General features: G+C 41.7%; 1 protein-coding gene across 8 annotated transcripts in view; it reads right to left on the reverse strand.

Moving 5' to 3' along the window:
* The window catches only part of si:dkey-237h12.3 (teneurin-3), a 152595-nt gene that overhangs the window by 58396 nt on the left and 71559 nt on the right, over positions 1-22640 (reverse strand). For all 8 annotated transcript variants that reach the window (XM_034598492.1, XM_034598497.1, XM_034598495.1 and 5 more), the window contains 5 exons: positions 19145-19383; positions 9705-9830; positions 7600-7814; positions 1893-2103; positions 723-824 (listed from right to left, as the gene is read on the reverse strand). In XM_034598492.1, coding sequence (XP_034454383.1) covers positions 723-824; positions 1893-2103; positions 7600-7814; positions 9705-9830; positions 19145-19383 — 893 coding nt within the window. The remainder of the gene's footprint in view (positions 1-722; positions 825-1892; positions 2104-7599; positions 7815-9704; positions 9831-19144; positions 19384-22640) is intronic.

The raw sequence follows: 22640 nt of genomic DNA on the forward strand, positions 1-22640 counted from the left end.
GGTGGAGCAGAAAAACTTTACAAACATAAAACTTAACATGCTCGGCACACAAGTACAAAATTAAGCTCATCTTAATGTGTCCTGTTGTGGAGCTTCTACTGTTCTTGTTTCAGGTAAAACACCACAAGCTACATTTAAAGCTATAAAATTGCAATACAAACACAATTTAATATCAGTATTATTATTTTTATAAATAGGCATCGGCAAATATGTAAATCTATGTTCCGATCTGATGCCACGTCTTTGAAATGTATTTGATTAACTCGGATAAAACCGGTATTTTCTTTTCCCAGAAACCTCTCTTTCTTTGCCGACTCCAAAAACAGCAGGCGCACTTTACTGCCACTGGCCGATGCAGTTTGAAGAGCGGCATTCAAGAGGATATTGTGTATTCTTAGATCCATTCATTGGTTCCACTTGTTCTGACTGTCAAACTAGATAATAAATAAGTTCTATTACATCCATTCTCTGTATTGAATTTGTTTTTCTAATGGTTTGACCTGAGCCAGGACATACAGCTATCAAAATACTTCACACACTGCATATTAAATACACCAGTATCGCATCGGTTCAAAGTCCAGATATCAGAATCAGTATCTTGGAGGGTAAAATGCTAACGGAAAATCCTCCCGGAGAAAGATATTTTAAAACAAGGGGTCAACTAACCCTTTCAAATCATTTACTGAACGGACAGAATAGGAAAAGAGGAGCTTTATAATTACCTCTGGAGCAGTACGGCCCAATGAATCCTGGGAAGCAGTGACACGCTCCCGCCACACACTCTCCGTTCCCGTAGCAGTTGTGCGTGCACTCCATGACAGACTCTGTGGGTGCAGCAGTTACAATATATTAGAGTCACATTATACCAAATCGGAAATTCCCCTTTGACAACTGTACAGTTTTTTAAAGAAATTCTGCAAGAGATATACCAACTTTTCTCCCATCGCCCCCCCAGCGCTGCATAACTCGAAGCTTTCTAAGCATCTCTTATCTGAAGCGCTGGAATCAGGCATGGCATATATTTACAGCTGTTTGTCCATGTCCCACTAAGGTCTAAGCTTCCATAACATGCATGCTGCTGCCCGACTCTTACAATCTGAGCCATGTTAAGCAAAAGCCACACAGGCATTTCATATGAGACCAAGTAATTCCATTTCCTTGACACAATTTCCTTTCCTCCCGTCTCCTCTTCCGCCTCAACCCCCCCCCCCCCCCCGAATGACTGATCATGCCAACACAAGCCGTGCAATCTCCCGAGTGTTTACAGCTCAAATCCCCTCTGAGTTGAAGTTAATCTGACACATCCTGCAGACAGATCTTGTGTCCATTGAACAGACCACTGCTCATAAAGGGCACCCCCAAAAGACCGGGCCCCTCATTTTGATCGGCGTTAAGAGGGCAAACTTTTTTGTTATTACTCAGGCGTGTATTGGATGTTCATTGAGCCGGGTGGTGGACCCAGGCAATTTTGACCCCCGCACATCGATACCTTCATATTCGTGGAGCCGGATCAATGGAGGTCCCAGAAGGAGACAGAAAAATAATAAATAAAAAAAAAAAACCTTAACTCAACCTTAGTGTTTCTGCTAGCTCAAAAACCCACAAGGAAATTTCACAGACTTCACAACGCTGAAGAGGTTGTTAGGCGGGAAGGATCAATGCCGTGTATGGTCTCGTGTTATAGTGTCGAGCACAATAATCCACAACCCTCAGGTGAGAACCTAGATCTGCCTCCTGGGGGGGGCACGCAAAGTTTGTGCGGCTGCCACAATTTCCCAACAACCTTCCTGTTTGTCCTTTTCGGGCCCAGATGAAATTAAAATCTACCAAACGTGTCATTACACATCATTCCAATCACACTCATCAGCCGCCGCAGATGTGTGTCCCCGTACCCTGGATGATGGTGTTGTAGGACACCGCCTCCACGCTGCGTCCGTCGTTATAAAACGCCAGGTGCCACACGCCCGAGTCCAGGTACTGGATGAATCCGGCCTGGTGGACGCTGACCGGATGATCCAGCCTCGCCCTCGTGTCCAGTTCGCTCAGACTCCGGTGCTCTTTGGCGATGAGCCGGCTGCCGTCCAACAGCTCCACAAAGTCGTACTGCAAAAAACAGCAGGCGGAGCAGATTCAAGCAGATGCAGATGACAGTTGTGTTAATGTGGGTGTAATTGAATCAGACGGTGAAGAGGAGAGAGAGTTCAAAAAGTTTTGATTTTCTTTCTGCTCCTCTGGTGATTTTTCCTCACAGCCCGAGAGGAAAAATCTTCAAAGTTGTGATTCAAGACACAAACCACAGCAGGTTGTGTACACAGCAAATATTGGAGTCTAACAAATGTTGATTTTTCTGTGACAGTTTTCTTTTTTTTTTTTTTATGGGGTTGACAGATGTTGTTGGGAGATTTGTTTGTTCGCCGATAGAGCTGATATGGCTCCAGGGCAAATGCTCCAAATTTTTGTACAGGAATATATTGTAAACTCTGATGGGAGTGCACTTAAGGGGAAGGTGTTTTCATTATTTGTTAAATTAACATTGCTAATGCACTGTGGGGATGCGAGTACTTAAAATGCTGTGTTGTTCAGAGCTGGTGCACCTGCACAAAATACATCTAAAGGATAAATCAAGTAAAAATTAAAAGCTTTTCTACGATACACATCTTTTTATTTCTCTTCTTATAATTAAATTAACAAATCATTGGACTTATGTTGAATGTGTTGTTTTAATATACGTTGTCTCCCTGAGTAGATCCTGGTGAAATACATTCAACTGAAACCCCAGAAACACAATGAATTAAATCAAATATACACTTGTTAGTAACCTCGTTATTTTGTCAATACTAGATGTACAGCAGACAGCAGCTCGTGCACAGTGCACACTCTGTATAAAATAAATATGACATGGTATATTTCTCAAGCTTGCATCTTCTTCCTGATACATGCTGGGAATGCAACTTTAACAGTGTCTCTCTCTCTCTCTCTCTGTGTATATCCATGTTTTCTATTACAAACATTGATTTACGGGATAAACAAGGAGTAACCAGTCATTCCTGCCAAGTGAAGCGGTGCATCTGCTCTCAACGCCGCACCTGCTCAACACCTGAACCTCTTTCCTGAGTGAAGCTGTAAGGGCACAGAGCACCGCAGCAGAAAACCGTGTAACGCACACCGGCAATCCCCCCAACAGGCTACGGGCTGGAGAGCGGGCTCGGCAGATGCAGACAGATCCCCTGGCTGAGGCGGTTGTTAGATACACAGATGCACCGAGCCGATTGGTGAAGGCTCGAGCTGCGAGAGATGTGGTGCACACACACACACACGGGAACTGTAGCTGGTTTGTGGAAGAGTTTTGATTTAAATTCCGCGAGGAGGCTGTTTGCAGAGAGCTTTGATTAACCATCGATTTTTAACTCGCACAAATCTTCATTTAAATTTGACTATTGGCTTTTTTTTTTTTAAAGAGTAGAACATCGTATGAACTTAGAATATAAAAATATAAGTGACGTGTTATTTTAGGGGGTCAGTTCAGCGCGATCGTTACCTCACTGTGGTTTCACCCCCCCCCCGTAAACAGAAAGATCTATTTTGTGCCTTGGGAGGATCCGACACATGCAGGTCACATAAACAGGGGGAAGGAAACAACAGCTCTAAACATGTTCACAGTAATAAAGTGCAGAGAGAGAAATGGGGGAAATAAAATAAGGTGTAATTTTGTTCCCTCTCAAAATAAAATATGGGAAAATTACAGTTTTTACTGACTATAATAATGTCCCCTCCATTAAATAGGAAATAATGGGCAGTGCAAATGCTTGAACTTTTAAAACTGTCTAAAATATGATTTTATTTTGACAATATTGGTGTAATATAGGAATGTTTATCTCAATCGAATTTTGCAGATCTGTTTAGCTTTTTAGCCTCAATCTGATTATTATTCAGTTTTCTTTCCAGCAGCAGGTGTTTTTTCAGCTGAAAGAAGAAAACAAACAAACCTTCACCTCAAATAAAACAACTGAAAGCTACGTTCCTCACGACAAAAGGTAAACACACTCATTTTGCACCTAAATACAGTAGAGGCCAAACCATATGGGTTTCTGGAGGCTGATGCTCATGCAGATATCAGGGACTTGATAACAGTTGGTTGCAGTTTTAATTTCAGTTTCAGTGGATATAGAAAATTATGACAATAACATTATCCTTTCTGCTCCTGACTACAGTTTGTGGTTTAAAACAAATTGATGGTAGATCACTTACTATAAGCATTGGATTCCTGTTACACTGCTATAGATTTAAAATTATAATGTGATAATTATTGATATTGTTTTTATTGCTCAGCCCTGGGGGAGGAGAAATGTCAAATACGGACTTGTTATTGATATTTTTTAAAAAACTGTCAATTCCTACGATGCTTTAACACAGATGACAAAGAAACTAAACTGAGGTTTGACAGTTTAACCATAAACCTTATTATAAATAACCATAAATAAAAAGATTAAATAAATAAAAAATACAAATACAACTAAATATGTAGAACTCAAAAATACGAAAATGAACAGAAATGTTTTTAAGTTAAATGTCTGTTCTTCAGTGTATAATCTGTATAATAAACGTTTTCATATTGGCTCATATCAGATCATATGTTGGTAAAAGGCTGATTTGATATTGTGATTAAAAGATATTTTTTCTGAAACGCTGTTGAAATCCAATCAGATCTAAAAAAAAATGCATTAGACTGACATTCATCAACTCCAAATGAATGATGCATAAGTCGGCAGCTATTTGCTAACACACAATTATAACCCAGCTATTTGTCAGCGCTTTGTATCCATCACCTTGTTTTATTGAGGTCCTTTGGCCCCTAGTGGCCATATATCAAACACCGGAGCTCTAAATCAGTATGTGCACAACATCCAGTCTCACAGAAACACAATGGACCTCGGAGTTGTTAAAAGAACAAGACGACGAGGGGGGGGGGGCAGAAAAAAGAAGAAAAATACATTAAAACAGGATTTAGTTCGGAACGTCTGGAATGTGACAAACATGGACCCATGCAATCTTTCAGTTGATTGGCAAACAACAGGAAGGAGAGCATCAAGAGAGGGGAGTGTGAAGTCGACGCTGTGATTTAAACCCCTTTGAGTAGATCAGGGGGCAGGGGAGCGATATTAACCTGGCGGAAGTTGACTTCTTTGTGTTGCTGGCTTCAGGGAGAAGTAATAAAACAGTTCATCCCACAAGCCCTGAACCTCCAGGCCAAGTGCATACATCTCGATTAGCTGGTGTGAAAGCGCACCCCCAACTCATCTCAATCCAACAATGCCGGCGAATAACAGGCGAGAGACCAAGCGTGGAGAGACTGGCGGATGCCTCACGGAGGGAGGAGGAACACTCGGAGCCTGTAAATTCTTCAGACTTTAGATTGAACCAACTTAGTCTGGTACTTGATAACAACTGAGCAGGAATTCCTGAGTGGAAAGAAATACAAAAGTTTGCTTGGTTCTAACTTGTTTGCTTTGTATCAGGACAGACAGACACTCGATAGCAGATGGAGGAAGTCTATACGGAGGTGGAAAGACTCTTGTCTTGTCAAGCTGTGAATAAGACTAACAGTCAATTTCTCTCATTGGGGTCTTTCATGCTCAGTTAAGTAAATGCATTGATTTGTGCCCGCGGTACCTGAACTGAATGTAATTTAGAGGTAGCCACAATGGACACCGAGTCCAGCATTGACAGGTTTGAGTGTCTGTGTAACAATCGGCGGAGACATAAAAGTAGTGTCTGGTTAATTAGTGCCCGTCGGTCTTTGATTTTTGTTGAGCTTCCTTCTTTCACCTTGAAAGCGCGAGGCGGCTCACCTGTTGTCAGCGGCATCGGACTTTCCTCCGTCAAAGAGTGGCCCTAACTGTCTACACTTGAGTGAAGCCCATCTTTGCTGAAAGAGAATGTCAAGAAGGTGAAGCTAAGAGCTTTTGCAGTCAAGTGTGGTGGAAAATGGCCATTGTCTGAGTGTCTCCATCACCGTCGCCCGACGTCGGACATTCAGATCCAGAGAAAATGTCATTCAAGTGACACATCAGACATTTTGGAAACACTCCAGTTTGCAAATGGCAGACATTTAGCGGAAGGGGAAGAGAGTGCATGTCCACGCACGGACAAATCGAAGCTGACGGCAGAAACTAAACTGGTGCTCAGTTATCACGGATGCACGTCTAGAATTCAAATGAGGGATCGGATAAGGGAAGATAAAGAACCATTTTTAATAATGTATATTTATAATATTCGATTTTTCTTTTAAAACTCTATAAATCAGTTTTGATTGTACTTATAGAAATAAGCTTCATGCAGAGAGGGAAACGGCCTCTTTTTAACCTTAAAGCTGCTATTAATCAGTTTCTTGTCGAAACAGCTGATCACATGGTTACATTAAATGTAGAAGGGGTCGCATGTAGTGATTAACCCAGAGAGAATTATTATTATCATTAACTCATCAGTTCCCCTCAGCTCCCTGCAGCTTTTCAGGGTTTTCATCACTCCAGTTATTTTTAGACACAGTTGGCAGCTGTTTTCAGAGAGAAAAATATAGATTTTAATTGTTGGTATTGATGAAATAGTGAGATTTAACATTTCAATTGACAGATATTTCCCATTGGAGCTGGTTGAGACCAAAACAGAGGGAAAAAAAGTCAATAGTGGAATTAAAAATCCCTCATCTCTGTATTATGATTATTGATTAAATATATCGATATTATGTTCCTGGCTTTTAAAACCTCCACGTTTACCAAATGAAAACTTAAATAAATAATGGAGGTTCAATGACATTACTTTTACATCCTTGATATGATGCATTTCCTGTTGAAGGTTTATTTAGCCAGACATATTTTACAGGAGAATGAATCATGTGTTAAAGACACAAGCGGTTTCTTTTGATGGGAGGGTGTTCGTGAAATTAATAAATCCTATACTGGTTTCATTTCATGTTTCTCTCACTATAACGAGAAACAGAATTTATCATTATCTCTTTAAAGTTTGTTTTTTACTTTGGGGATAAAACAGCAGAAATGTATGTAACATGCAGCAGAAGCAGAACTAAAGAGAATTATTCCCACTCAAGTGAAAATTTGCCTTTAAATTAAGCTTTAATTTGCCACCGCTATGAACGATTGGTAAGATTGGACCAAATAAGGCTGTAGCTAAAAAACCCTTCTTCCATTAAGGAGGTTATGTTTTCATTAGTGTCCATTTGTCTGTTGTCGGCAGGAATACGAAGAAAATACTGAGCGATTTCCACGAAACTTAGTGGAAAGATGGAACACAGGCCGATAAAGAACAGGATCCGAACAAAGGGGCAGATGCAGCTGTCTCCCAGGGAACAATGCTTAGATCATGACTTTAAAAATCTGACATATTTAGGGAACTAATCTACGAGTGTATTCAATTTGGTGCTGGCTTGATTGAATTTAAGGTCTGTTGGGCCTTGACGGAGATATTTTCTCTGCCTGTGAGGAATTCTACTTTATAACTTCTTCCCTTTGGAGACTCGTTGTGTCGTTAATCTCAGAGACATTAACTCGTTTTTAAAAAGATCTTTTTAAAGAAAGCCTTTACCTGCGTGTGAGTCGGAGCGAGACCCTTTCGTCCGTAGACCCCGATCAGCGCGTTCTTCTGCACCGAGATGTTGAACTTGAGGAAGCGCGGTTGGTCCATGCTGACTTGGGAACGCCAGAACACCCCCGGTGGGACGCTCTGCCCCGCCCTCTTCCCGATGTCGACCTGTCCGGTATCGATGGAGTTGTTCTCCTGGAGCAGCACGGTAGTCCTTCCTTTTAAGACAGACACACACCCCCACCACCATCAGATTATGTAAGAAGGACAAAAACGCAGCTGAGGTCAGACGTCATACATTGATCATCACACTGTCTCTCATGCAATCAGTTAAATCCTTCACATTCATCTCACACACAATATTGCTTTTTGTGTAAATCTGATATCCGGATATCAGCAAATGCTGCGTTTTATCTTTTGCTTGTCAGTGTAATCAGATTCCTTTATTCAAGCAGGAACCGAGACAATAACACAGTCACATCTTTCCCCAAATGAGCAGTGACCGAGCAAGACGGGATTAAAAGTAATGGTTCCCCGCGGCCCATGATGCACTGCTCGGCGGAAAAAAATGACCAGATATAATTGGCTTTTTATAAGACTCCAACAGGCCGCATCTCCCATCTTTTCTCTGGTCCCGGTGACTCATGGAGTCAGGCTCGGCATCAGATAAGGTCTAAATGGAATCTGTCAGATATACTGAGTGCCACCATTCCAGAGCAATAACAGCAAATCAAAACAATTTGGAGAATGATGTCCTTAAACTGTGTCCTTACCGCGCCAAAAGACGGAGGAATGGCCGGTTTTAATATGACTCATGCTCGCATGAAAAACCGTCGCCTGCAGGGTGTTATTACAAGAACAGATTTCATTGTTAGGAAGAAAAATCTTTAAAGCACCTTTAAAGTCATTGCCGTCCAAAGCTGTATTGTCGAAGAAACACAGCCGCGCGCTTTGTTCTACCGCCGGAATGACTTTTAACTCGTTAGCCCGGATGATGCAGAGTCGTCCCGCCACGTAATAACAAATCAACCTTTTGCTCCTGCATCTTGTAAGAAGCATTTTCAGTGTGTGGGGGCCATTAATACTGCAAGTGTGAGCGTATCTGTTTGTGCCAGACCTCGATTATTTACATGCCTCTGTGTTTTGTGTGTGTGTGTGTCTGCGTCACTGTGTGTGTGTGTGGGGGTGTGTGTGTTTGTGTAATGAGGCCATTACCTGTCACTTTAGCTTCAGTCAAAGTGAAGACTGGAAGCCAAGTTTACCTCTGGGGAGAATAATAGCCAGCTATTGATTGCCTTTAAACAGTCCAAAAACCTGCCTCATGCTATCTTAATTAGCAGTACTTATGAGGATTTAAATCTAGCCGAGTTTAAAGAATTGAGCTTTTTGCCCGGCCTACTCAACTCAATTAATGCTTCCATGGCTGTGCATTATAAATACAGCTGTGTGCTCGGAGATTAATTTAGGTGGCTTTTGCAGTAAAGGTGAGCTGAGAGGGGCCCGGCTGCTTGTTGTTGAATACACAATGGTCCCCAAAAAAATTATGATTAGGCTGCACAAAGCCGTCTGGAATCCGCCAATTAGTATTCAGCAGGTGAAAAGATCTCAAGAAACTCTAAAGGCTGACTGAGTCAAGCATCGAACGTTTCACTCTTGTCATTCAGGAGGCTGAATGGTCTGCCGCTGCACTCCGTCGTTCGTAATTGTCATTTAAACCTTTGGGTTTATTTAAAAGTTTGTGCTTTGAGGGTATTTTAACCTTTTAAAGTTTGATTTCCAAAAAAAAAGCATTTATAGCAGGAATCCTCATTTTCTTCATATAAATAGTTTTTTTTTTGTCAATATCACGTCACGCAACCGCTCCACCCCCGGCACGCCGCTGTCAATTTGTTGACTTTATTAATTTCATTTCTGAAAAGAAAGATGTGACCCTGATAGCAAAATATATTTCCAACGCTCAAAACACGGACCAAAGTAAATTACTACAATAAAGAAAAGCAAGACAAAGAATAAAAAAGCAGCATTAGTCGTGGAAGCATTCATACTTCAAAGGCTTATTCAAACGTTAACTAATAATTTATTCAGATGTGGGTCTTTAATTTCCTCACCGTCAGCAGCCAGAGCTGTCACTACGCTCGACTGAGTGGGCCCTGTCTTCCCAGCTCCTCCGTTTTCAAAAGCCGGCTGGTTGTCCAACTCTTGCAGCTGCCAATTGAGGCCGAAAAGGTGCATCGCTGTGAAAAACACACACACACACACACACACACAAAAGAAAAATCTGCGTGGGCTTGTAGAAATGGATAAAAACAAATAAGCAAATAAACGCACAACACAATCGAGCCACTTCAGCTCTAAAGACCTGTGGGAGAGCACAATGGATGGATCCAATGCAGGTGGGGGGGAGGAAAAAAGAACTGTTTAACTTCCAACGTTTTCACTTCACATTTTGTTATTTTTTTTTGCAGCTTCTCTGCCATGGGTGTCTTTCTTTTGTGCAAACACAGCATCGACAGAGACTCGCCAGAGCCGCTTCAATCAATACCCGGGAACCCTGTTGCTCTTGCATGTTTCCTTTGGGAGAGCTGTTCATTAATGTGCCACACAATCAGTTGCTGTATCAAAGCGGAGGAGCAGGCGGAATTTCTACTCTGACACAAAAGCTTCACTTCAGACGGGAGCAGTTCGAGATACAAGTCCTCAACTCTCAAAGTCTGAAACAAGCGGGAAGGACACAGTGGTAGAGCGGCGCCGGTGTGAGGGAGAGGGAGAGGGAGAGAGAGAGAGAGAGAGAGAGAGAGAGAGAGAGAGAGAGAGAGAGACTGGAGAACGTGTGAGTCGGTGCATTGAGTCGCAGCAGCAGCAGGAAGTGTGAGGATAAGATGCTCGTTCCTCTACGTCTCTTACATAACTAAACTGCGCCGGGCTCCCGTTCAGCCGACCTGCTTTATTGTCACGGTTTTGGATTCAATCAAACTGTGCTCACGTTGGTTTTTTTGGGGGGGGGTGGGGGGGGAAGTGAAGTGCCTGTGTGAGCGCAGCGAGACGCCCAATCTCCTTCAAAGTCACCGGGCAGGGAACACGCCGAGGAGGCATCTTGATTTCCGACCATTTGATCTGCGGGTAGGAACTTTTCTACAACACCTGTCGCTCGCTGGGAAGATGGATATCGACTGCGGCAAATAACTCCAGAGGGGGATGTGGGCCCGCGGAGAATATCAAATATAAAAGGGGACCAGAAGATGGAAAAGTAACACAGACCATGTAGCAGTCTGTTAAAAAGACCAGGCGTGTGTTCTCTTCAAAGCCTGCAGACGAAGATACACACAAAGCAGTGTCCTCGGCAGATCAAATAAACAGGTGCCCCTTGAAATCCAATTAACTAATGCAGATTCAACATTGAGTGACAATGTTTAGCTGCCGCCGTTCATTCAGCCAGCATCACCATTACTGTCAGAATCAATTCTCACGGCCGCTGGAGCAAACCAGTAACATCACCGGCAGCAGAAATGAATACTGACTCCTCCATCAATATTTCTGACAAGTCTGACTTTTCTAAATACTCTGAATGGTTTGTTCTGACAGAGCCTTTCGAATGTGAAAACTTCTTTTTTGGTTTATTTTTTGCTCTGAATCTTTTTCGTCCATCCAGAAAATAAGCAACTTCGTGTAATTTGCCAAGAATCAGACACGTCTCTAAAAATACTCTCAGTGCGTTGCCTTGGCCTTGTTGAACTGCAAAACTAATTTTTTAAAAACCAACTTCTCCAAACAGCAGGATGCATAAATATGTCCGTCTCTGAGACTTATATATGTCATCAGAACCAACATGGAGGGTTAGACATGTTGGAAAAATGTGGACGGAGTCGGAGAGACATTTAAAATGCTGATGGAGCTGAGCGCCAGAGCTGAAGCGCCAAAGAGGAAAACAAAAAAAGTGACACATACTCAAAATGGCTGACAGCCTGACATCAAAGCAGGGTAAGTGTTACTTAAAGGATAAAAGGTAACATAATCCTTTTACTAGATAAGAAACGTATATAGTATTATAGTAGCATTAAGTGAATGAAGCTCTTTTAAATGTTGAGAGAGACGTCTGTGTCAAAGCTGACACTAAGCTTTAATAAAGGAGACGTGTATATATATATATTTATATATAAATACATAAATGCATCAGCAACAGTCTGTCATTCCATGTTTCCAAGTCTTTTTTTAATAAAGATGTTTTATTGCTACTGATGAAAATTGTTTTCTTTGCCCAGCCATCTCTATAAATGTATTTATATGTGTGTGTGTGTGTGTGTGTGTGTGTGTGTGTGTGTGTGTGTGTGTGTGTGTGTGTGTGTGTGTGTGTGTATCTCATACGTGTTCATCTTTTTAGCAGAAGTAGTAGATAATTCAGTTTGAAAGTAGTTGACTGACCGACTCACTGACATTTCTTTGCCCTGAGCCGTTGCTGACACCTCGACTAAAAATAAAAACTTAATGTGGCACATTTAGGCTAAAAAACTAAAAAAAGTGCATCAAATAAATGACTTGACACAAGTGTCCTTGTCTAAAAAAAAAAACTGCCTCCACTGGTTTGATTCCTTGTTGAAGACTCCGGTTAATTCCACATGATAAATGCAGAGACTCCCCACAGCTTAATGCACTCCCCTGTATCATCAGCTTCCCAGGTCTGCAGTGGAGAGCTAATTGTGTGTGGCAGTGGGCTCTCGTGTATCCGACACGCCACAGAGCCACAGAGAGCCGTCCCCACTTCACTGTGCTTTAGTACACCAGGGCCCCAATCCCCACTTATCTCATCAACAAATTGCTTTGAGGTGAATAGCCCTCCACTTTTCGAATTAGCATAAGTTATTCCTGCAGCATCGGCCGGTTCAATTAATATTTATGCGCCATGAGCTGTTCTCTTCTTGGGCAAAAACGCTGAAAAAGCTGGCCCTCCAAATCGCAAAATGTCAAAAATGTGCCCTGCGGAACACCTCCACCGACAGAGGATGGGAGGTTGAATTTGTGAGTTCACAACATTGCTTGTCTGAGCTCTGACATCTACGTGGTATTTAGTGAACAGGAGCGTTCACACCTCTGCCCCAAACAATGTCCGGGAAATCCTCCCGGTTTGCTCTCACACAGCAAATTCCCCCCGATCTTGTTCACGCCGTTCGTGGTCGTGTTGTTACCTCTATGGTTGTTACCTGGAAAACACGCTGCTAATTATGCTCCAGAAGAACGGGAGAAAAAATATTCAGAGCAGCGACTAAAGGTGTTAAAAATAGAGACGGGCATAAAAAAGCGTTTCCTGCTAAAATATGCTGATGACACTATTCTGATGGGCATCGTCGCCGAGAATAATTAGTCCACTTACCAGTGAGAGAGGTGGCCCATCTGGAGTGGGAGTGTGCCAACAACAACTTGGAGCACCGCAGCCAAACTCCAAATGATTGAGACAAACATTGTTTTTATGCTGGAACCTGGTTGCACATCTCTCCAGAAAACTTCCCAGGGGGAACTTCTGGAAATAAGCTGCAGAGTTCAGAGCGTGACTAAATCGTTCCCGCTGTGTGGGACAGCATTTCTCGTAAAAAGAAATACTCCCAAGATTGACCAGGACACGGATCTGTTCTGCTGGCCGTGGTGTAATTGAAAAAAAAAAAACTCACTGTCTCTTTGGGATTTCTACTAGATTTTAGCTGAGTTTGTTTTTTTTCCCCACAACACAGAGTGGAGCCGCCCGTATCATCCACTGTTCTCTGGTAACTGCCGGGAACTTAGTGCACCGTGTCAACAACTTCATGAGAACAAGCACTTTGATCAACGAGCCAGAGATTTCATCTGTTTCCAATGGAAAACACACGAATGGAGCAAAAGAGTTTTCCTCTTTGTCTGATTATTAATTTATCCTTTTTCAACACAAGAAACAAAATAATTCAGGCTTCACATTTTATAAGAAGCATATTTTTAGAGCCTGCCTGACTTTTTGGGGCTGAGTAAAAAATGTCTGAAAAAATAAGAACAATAATACATGGTATCGGTATATAGACTGATGAAGAAATGTAATTGAGGCTTTATATTTTACATTCTATCCAGAAGCTTTATTATAAATAAGTATAAATTAAAAGAAAACAAAAATATAACAAATATATTCAATGTGAATTAAGAAAATGGTTATAATCTTTGCAAAAATTCTAAAGATAAATGCACAACTCTTCCGCGTTGTTTATTCTGTTAAATAAAAGTTTTCATATTGGCTCGTATTGGCAGACGCAGACACCAACATGTCTGTGAAAGGTTCATATCGGCAGGATGTCAGTCGCACTCTAATTATTATATTTGTGTTATACTCAAAACCAAATGTCAGACAATAAAAGTCTATTGTCTGTCTCCCTACAAACATTTTGATCAAACGTGTCCACATTGAGGACATTTGTCCACTTTTAAATTTGTTTCTGCCTTTTCAACTTAAAGTTCCAAAAAAAGCCCACAATCTGTTTCTGCTTCCAATCAGAGCCTGGAAGCTGGACTCTGTCCTGATTGGCTCCTTATATCTGAGCAAGCGCTGTAATCTTTCCAATCAGGCGGTTTCCAGAAGTGGAACTGGAAAAAGCCTCACCTCAGCAGGTTTGCCTCATTTGAATAGAACAGCTGCTGTTGTCGGTGAGACGAGGTCCAGATCTGCTTCTCTTTAAATATGTTGAAATAAATAAAAAGCATTTTATCCATTATAAAAAATCACGAGGTATCTTCATCTACAGAACAAATAATATGAGCGAATTTCAAAAACTATCACTTCAGTACAGGTGTGCTTCTATTTTTATTTGCCTTTGCACTAATGGGATTGTGCTTGCCGACAGTAGAAACGGTTTTACAGTGTGTGTTTGCATTGTAGTTGGTTGAGTCACTGCACCTGGCAGGTGAATTGGCGGCGGATGAAAGCGAGAGGAAGTGGTGGAAACACTCAGAGACACCTGAGGCAAGTGGCAGAGGGCTGCATCTGTTAAACACACTCACACATACAGACGCACTCGCCAAAAGTGCGAGTGCATCTCTCTCTCTCTCTCTCTCTCTCTCTCTCTCTCTCTCTCTCTCTCTCTCTCTCTCTCTCTCTCTCTCTCTCTCTCGAATCAGACCAAAAAAATACATCAGAAAGGTCTAAAATTAAATAGGTCGGTGAGTGTCGGGATGGAAATGCTGTAAATGAATCCAATCTGCGAGAAGTGTGAATGACAACAGCTGAACAAAAGCAGCGTCCCTGCTCGTTCTGCCAGTGCAAACCTCGACATACTGTATCTGCCACGAGCAGAGGCGCAAATAAAAATAGCATCTGATTCCCAGACACAGAGGAGCAGTTAAGTTATAAAACGCATGCGGCACATCCATACTAATTTTTACGACGCCAGATCATGAACAACAACAAGTAACAGAACAGTTAAGTCAATAAAGGGAACGTGAATATTGATATTGATATGGTGCATTTATGACCTCTCCTCCAAGAGAGCGCTACCCTCTCTATTCACCAATAAAACACGGGTTATAGGATCTTCCCAACAACGCCATATTTCTCCTTATACAACTGTGTCACATTCCCGCTGCCTCCAAGCTGGATGAATACTTATATATCCGCTCGGGGAGGAAGCCACGGTGTAAAGATTAAGGGCTTGGATGACAAGGGAGGGCATAAGGAGAGATGAATCTGTAACGGGTTTATTGCTGTGGTCAAGATTCTAAAGGTTAGCAAGAAGTCAGCTTTGACACATGCTGTAAAAAATGTTCGAAATCTCTCTCATAGGAAATAATGCCCCAGAGGACAGGGGGAAGAGGGGCTTGGGGGGGGGGGGGGATGACCGAGATAAAAGTGTTTCCTGTTTGACAGAATGAGCAACTTTTGGTTCAAGTACAACAAAGGCTTTGTGGACCAAGGTCTTCTTTAAAGATCAAGTGTTTCGGGGGCTGTTTCCTTTTCTCTTACGAGGGCTCAGCTCCTCAACTTGTGTTTCGTTTTTTGACGTCTCCATCTGTGCTGGCCATTTTAAAACTCCATGTTTTAACACAACCCCCCCCGAGGACGCGAATTGGCTGTCGCTTTGCAAAAAAACGCGATGAGAAGTGTGGGAGTGATGCACAGGCCCCGTCAAAGGGACATAGACAGGGATGTCTTGTCGGGGACTGCACCGGGGCCATGTCTGCATATCCGACTGAAAGCTTAGTCAGACAGACACTGCTGAATCATATCAGGACATCTGCAATTTCTGCAAAAAAAAAAAAAGGGGTAGAGGCAGTGAAATAGAAATACTCCTGTCAGAGATCAAACTTCATACAGATTAAGGAGGTACGCTGGCTCCATTCACTCCAGGCAGCTTGTCTATCATTTGTTCCATTCGGCTGAATGACAAGTCTAAAGATTGTCTAATGTCACCGCGGATAATGGAGTCGTGTACTCTCTCCCTAAAAACTCAAAGAAAACGACTGGTTTTCATGTACTTCGAGCGACAGCATCTCCACGTCGAGACACAACAGCAAATATGAGGCTTCAATATTTACTGGGCACCATGTGTGTGCAGATCATTTACAGCAATTAAATTACATGTTTCATTCCTCAGGATTTTTTTTTTTTTTTATCTTGTCTCGTGCAAGGATGGGATTGCAAGACTATTTTTTTTTTTCCCCACTAAACTCGACCCTCCAGAGAATCCAGATGGAAGTTCGTGTGAACGGAAAACCTGGAACATCTGGTCGTGTGAGTGATTTACAGCCAAGATGTTCACCTCCTGAACTCCTTCCAGACACGACCTGAAACTGGACCTTCTAATGTGGACAGGAGAAGTAACGGCTGAAGGTAAAAGAGCAGCAGGAGTGTGGCCTTTTTAACTGATGAGTTCAACGTGTTCTTAAAAGGTCCAGATGTGGAGTCCGGGGCGGGGGGGGGAACGGTGTAAAAAGATAGAGAGCAAGAAATAAAAGTAAAACATGTGATTAAGAGTTAGGTTTCAGGATATCAGATTTGTAGCGTATGATTATCGTGGGCGAAAGAATTCACCATCGTGATATTATCGCGATATCTTGAAAATTTGTGAAATTAAATTAGTATGTTGGAATGTAAACCAGATGTTTCCTCCGACACAACAGGACAGAAACAGGAATAATTCAACATCTTAAATTCCACCTTCCTTAATGCCATCCAAATGAAAAACAACTTTAATATTAAAATGCATGTATGAGAGATTATTTTTCAGGTAACATCTCGGAATGTGCTTGTTCAACGTGGGACTAAAACACAACCTGCACATGCATCAATTCACACATGGTTCAAGAAAGGAAAGTATTTTTGGTCCTCGCCAATAATAAATCATATCTGAGTAACAACAACTGGGGGCACGCTTTATGCGAGAACTATGAAAATCACCATATAACATATCGCAGCTGTATCAAATTTTACACGCTCCACTGTGCACCATGGGAGATGTGGACTTTTTAAGTTCGCGGCGTGACGAGTGGCCAAGAACCTCCAAGAAAACGTCTCGGGTTTGTGCCACTGCTAAATGCTCCCCTGGAAAAATAGACCGAAGCGTTTTGATGACAATAAAACTATGACTCCTGCTCTTTGTTCTCTCCTCTGTGAGCGTCCTGCTGCGTCGCTGCTGCGTCAGTGCGACATCCACACTTTAGCACACAGGTCAATATCCTTGTGTCCAACCCCCCCACCCGCTCTCACTATCATTGGAAAGGGCAAACACACACTTGTGTGCTGAACAACAAGAGACTCTGATCCTCTGCTGTTTTCCAACCACTCATAAGTAGAACTGATCTTTATGAAAATCTGCTGGATTCATATTTATGTTCCTGCATAAACTGAAGTCAAAACACCACGTTGCTTCATAATCTGAACTTCTGTCTGCAGGAGTGTGTGTGTGTGTGTGTGTGTGTGTGTGTGTGTGTGTGTGTGTGTGTTCATCTCTGTAGCTCCTCACACAACTAACCATCACATTTAATTAGTTATTAATCGATGGTGTGCGATCAGGTTCGTTCAGGTAACTTTAACCCTGATGTCCTGGCTGTGCGTCTCGAGTCGTGTGGCAGGTGAACTGTGTTTAAAAAGTGTCTCATAAACTCTGAGCGAATCAAACAAGCACAAAGTAAACTCCCAGAACTGTTCAGATCCTCAAAACCTCAGATTAGTGTTGGTGTTTATTGTAAAGTGAGCGCAGGTCAGCTCTGATCCTGAAGCAGCATGAACGTAGCGGGAACCCGACAGTTTGAGAATTAGACGCATTTGGGGAAAGTCTTTTCAGAATTAATGAGCAAGATTAAGTCAGTGAGAGGTTATAAAAGACAGTTTCCATACATTTTAGATTTTCCATACAGTTAATCACCCAGTCCTACTACAGCTGGCAGATAATCTTCATCGGCTTCTCCGAGTAGCTGCGCTCGCTGTCTTCACTAAAACTTACCGGGACAATGTGAGGACACAGAAAACCTACAAAACAAACAAACCCAAGGTCCTGCAGCAAGAAATTGCTGTTTTCATGTTGAAAGAAATTGCTGTTTTTCATTTGTTGAAGAAATGTTTGCAATGATCTGGTTACAACAAAATACTCACAACTTTGTGGAAACTTTTGTAAAAAAACACCTTTTGATTCTTTTCATCAGAGGAACCGTGTGGGCTTCAAAGTTAGGAAGTCGCCATTGTTAGTTTATGATGCTGGTACATTTCTTCATATTTTACACAAGTATGTGTAAAATGAAAAGAAAGAATTGTGCAGAACACATAAGATCAATAGGATCTTGTGTGTTTATGAATGTTGCTAAACTCCACTGCATTACATTACAGAACAATCCCTTATTTTTGTCTGGTAAACTTAACAATGTTAAATTTCTTTTTTCCAATATGAAGCGACGCGTGCAAACTAGTTCAAAAAGTCAACTCGAGCTGCACTGCTTCAATTTTTAACTGCACAATCCTCTGTCATACACACCCTCCCAATTTGTGGCCTATTTAAACTGCAAAGGTTTCCCATCTCTCCCATTGCTTGTCAAGTTTCAGTTTTGCTGCCGGTGGATTCAGCCCAGCATCCACCTGTATAGACTCCAACAGGGGGTTAAAGATATTTGCTTATAGACTCAAAATATATTTCGAGTTGAATTCAATAATTCAACTAATTAAGAAACTAACAGAGAAAAGGGTTTTTCAATATGTTTGGTTGGGAGGTAGAGCCAATCCAAGCTGACACTGGCTGAGAGATCTGGCTCATCCTGGACATGTCACCCTGACTATGGAGAACATGTGAACTCCTCACAGACAGACCCAGGCCAAACCGGGAGTCGAAACAAGAACCTTCCTGCTCCGAGGCGACAGAGCTAATCACTGCACCACCGCGCCACACTTATAAGTCTCATTAATATGATAATACCCGTTCCATAATCTCTCGTGCACTGTTTCCTCTGATCTTGTAATCTGGTTTTGTCTAGTGAAAACTATCCTCGTGTTCACGATGCAACCAGAATCTAAATCTGTTAAACATCAAAGCCTTCCTGGTTGTGAACACGGTCTTACCTATGCAGTAGCAGAGGATGATCGACAGCACCGCAGCTATGCCCACAGCGATCATTGCGGTGCACTTCCACGAGCAGTGTTTCGGCGACTTCTTGAACTTGAAGGCCCCTCTGGACAGGCTGTTCCTGGGCAACGGGCGCGCCGGCGTGGAGTAGACGGCCCCCGTCGCCATGGTGTAGCCGGGGGCTGCCGCACCGAAGAAAGGCGTCGTTCCTGTGCCCGTCTTAAAAAGAAAATGCCTGCAAAGGACGGGGAAGAGAATTAGGAGGAGATAAATTATATAGGAAGACATTTATTTTCATTTACTTTTCCTAGATTTGTTTGTATTTCTAGATGTGTTAGTATTGTCTTTATGTTTGTTGACTGTGCACTTTTGTTTGCTCTCTCGCCTTGAATTGCCCCTTGGGTGACAAAAAAATTAATGATCGTTTCAAACAGAATCTTAAAAGTCTGATTCATGAAACAACCTCAACTCCAAGAAATCACATTTCTATACAAGTGCAACAAAACGTACAAATTGATGGATTAAGTTTTCTATTCACGTAACAAGGAAACACCATTAAATTAAATATAACCTAATATTTTAAGTGAAATGTTCATAGACACTGTTTATTTTCAGCCAAAATATCTTGTAGTACAATATCCACATGTAGTGAAACTCTTGGTTAAGATTTGGGAAACATTGTGACCTGCTTTAATACAGAACAAAATAATACAGCACATCCTTCCACAGTGTAACTCCCATGTGAATCAGACTGCAGGAGGCACTGGGTTATATTCTAATATCCAGTCTAATCCTGACATTGGAGGAGGTTAACAAAAAGTACCTCATAAAAACAATCATCTCCCACTTGCCCTTTTACAACTGGGCCTTTGCTAATAGCCCATTATACCTGGGGTAATTAAGAGGGTTTAATCAAATGCACTACGGAGTGATCGTCCTATTAACTTTTAAACCCCACGTGAAAAGCTCTTAAGTAAATGAATTAAGCCTTGTTGCCACTCTTGCCACTACTTATAGATTAATACCCAAATGCCTCCAGGCTTATGGGGACAACCAGGGAAATTGGACAGATTGACCATGCATCGCAAATGCTTCTTACTGTCTGGAACTGTAGAGTTTTCACCGCTCGGAATATTAGAGCAAAGAAATATTCATTTATTATTTATTACCAGTTATGTAGCCTTTTTGAGTGGATAACTCATTTATTTTCTTAGATAATGGATACATCTCAATTCAACTTTCAAATTCTGCGTTGAGTTGAGCAAATGCTTGACTATAAAACACGATGCGTATATATATTTTTTAAATTTTGGCATTTATTTTGTATTTTGATGGATTCAGTGAAGGACAGAAAGTAAACAGGACAAGAGAGTAATTAAATATTTGAGTTAAATAAAACTTCATATAACAAAACTTCCATTATTCAGTTGCCTTTTCTTTACAACCTTTTATTCAGCCTGATATTGTCTCGTGATTCTGTTCACGTCCGTCATCGTTTTATTTTATTTATCTATTTCTTCTTTTCTGCCCAATCGTCTGTGTCTTTTTACTGCATTTGTCTCTTGGCCTGGATTTAATTCTTCTTCTTTGCTTCTTATCGTTTTAGCGCTCTTTCCTTTCCCTTGATTGTAAAGCACTTTGGCTCAACCCCTGTTGCTTTCAATGCGCTACATAAATAAATCTGACTTCACCATCGCTGTTGTTTTTTTTCACCTGAAAGAAACTACCCTGTTATTACTTCTCAGTTGGGGGAGGTTAAGTGCCTTACTCAAGAGCACTTCAACACCGGGTAAATAAAGTAGCAAGGGATAAAAATTCACTTCCTTGTCCAGACATTCGCCCCAGTGATCAGCAGTTACCAAAATAAAAGTTAAAAGTTCTTTAGAAACTGTATGTGAGGTCAGGTCAAGGAAAAGAGAAGAGAAAAAAGCAATCAGAGAAAAATCTGCAAATTACTCCAGTGATAAATTCCCAAAGCAGCAATTAACAAATTCTTGAAGAAGAGCAAAAATATATTTAAATGTCAGTTTACCCAAACAAATCTGGGTTGGATCATTACTTTTATTTTATTTTTTGAGAGGAAGGAACAGAGAAAGCATGTTTCTTTCCAGTTTTCTGTCCTCCTCTAATTTATGTAACAAAAAAAAACAACCTTACACGTTTCACACAAGTCGTGCTTCATGTTCTATAGATTCCAGCAGGAGTGAGTTGCCGTGGTAACAGCTAATTTAAATACACAGATAAACTGATAAGGCAGTGTTTGCTCATCAATTATTTGCGTGGCATCTCTGAAGTCTCGGTTTGAGTTTTGTCAAGGTTTTTCTTTCCTTTTTTTATTTTTTAATCCTGCCGGTAAATCTGCAGTAAAAGAGCTTGAGAAGAGCTCATTAGTGTAATAAGTGCACAATCTGAAGCCGAGCATTAAGGATTGGAAATCCGTGTAGTTCCCTGGTTACAGGATGGTTACGGTGGGTCAACAAGCTTTGGGGGAGCTGCACTTCAAACGGTTTCGACGACAACGACGCTCCTTTATTTTGGACTAAATGTTTCAAAGTGAAGTTAATCACATGTTAGTTTAATGCAGATTTAAGAGATGTCAAAGAGGGGACACGTCAGAAGAAGGATTTCAGTCATGCTCTCTGGTATTTCAGCTACTTCCCCCATCTCCTGTGAGGATATATCTCTGAGCGAAATCCTCCTCTGATCAATTCTTGGCTAAAAAGAACAAATGTCAAATTTGGATTGTCTGGCTCCTCGATGGGCCGATTGACACACGCTGCCACGGACAGACTGCGATTCCATTTAAAGGTTACGGCGTGGCACCGCTGGAATGACAATGCTGCGGGCGTCTACAACCCCGAAGAAGAAAAACTGGGATTCTTTAATCTGGAACAATCTGTACTCTAGCTGCGGCAGCCTCTGTAATGTGCAGTTGGATATGAATTGAGGTCAAAACTGGCAAGACGTAGGAGGCGGCAGACGTGAAGTCAGACACAGGCAAATAGACACCGCTATCGGGGGAGTTAAGTGTAAGTGGATGCAATCTGATGAGGTGGACAAGAAGCGACGAGGACATGTGAGTGTGTGTGTGTGTGTGTGTGTTGGCAGGGGTATGCACTCTATTTGGGGAGGGCGAATAGCTATTGCAAGTTACTGAGGATTTCTGGAAACAGTTTAGCCTGTAAATGAAAAATCTACCTGTGCTCTTATTTACCCACGAAGTTAGTACATGATGTTCCCAAGTCAGGGTCACCTGAACTAAAAACATCAATGACTCATCTGTAGTGGAGCTGCAGTGCTACAGAACACAGGAAGTCGGAAAAAAACAAATCAAATGCCAACAACCTATCTCACCATGTTTGAAAAGGGGGGGAAAGATGCCCTGGATCTGCCCAAAGCCGGATTTGCTCAAAGAAAGAATAGAATAGAAGAGTGCATATCTCTGTAAAGGCCCAAAAGTCACTGAGATTCAAACAAGCTACAAAAAACAAA

This window comes from Hippoglossus hippoglossus, chromosome 10 (genome assembly GCF_009819705.1).
Source record: "Hippoglossus hippoglossus isolate fHipHip1 chromosome 10, fHipHip1.pri, whole genome shotgun sequence".
In the NCBI taxonomy this organism is placed as follows: Eukaryota; Metazoa; Chordata; class Actinopteri; order Pleuronectiformes; family Pleuronectidae; genus Hippoglossus; species Hippoglossus hippoglossus.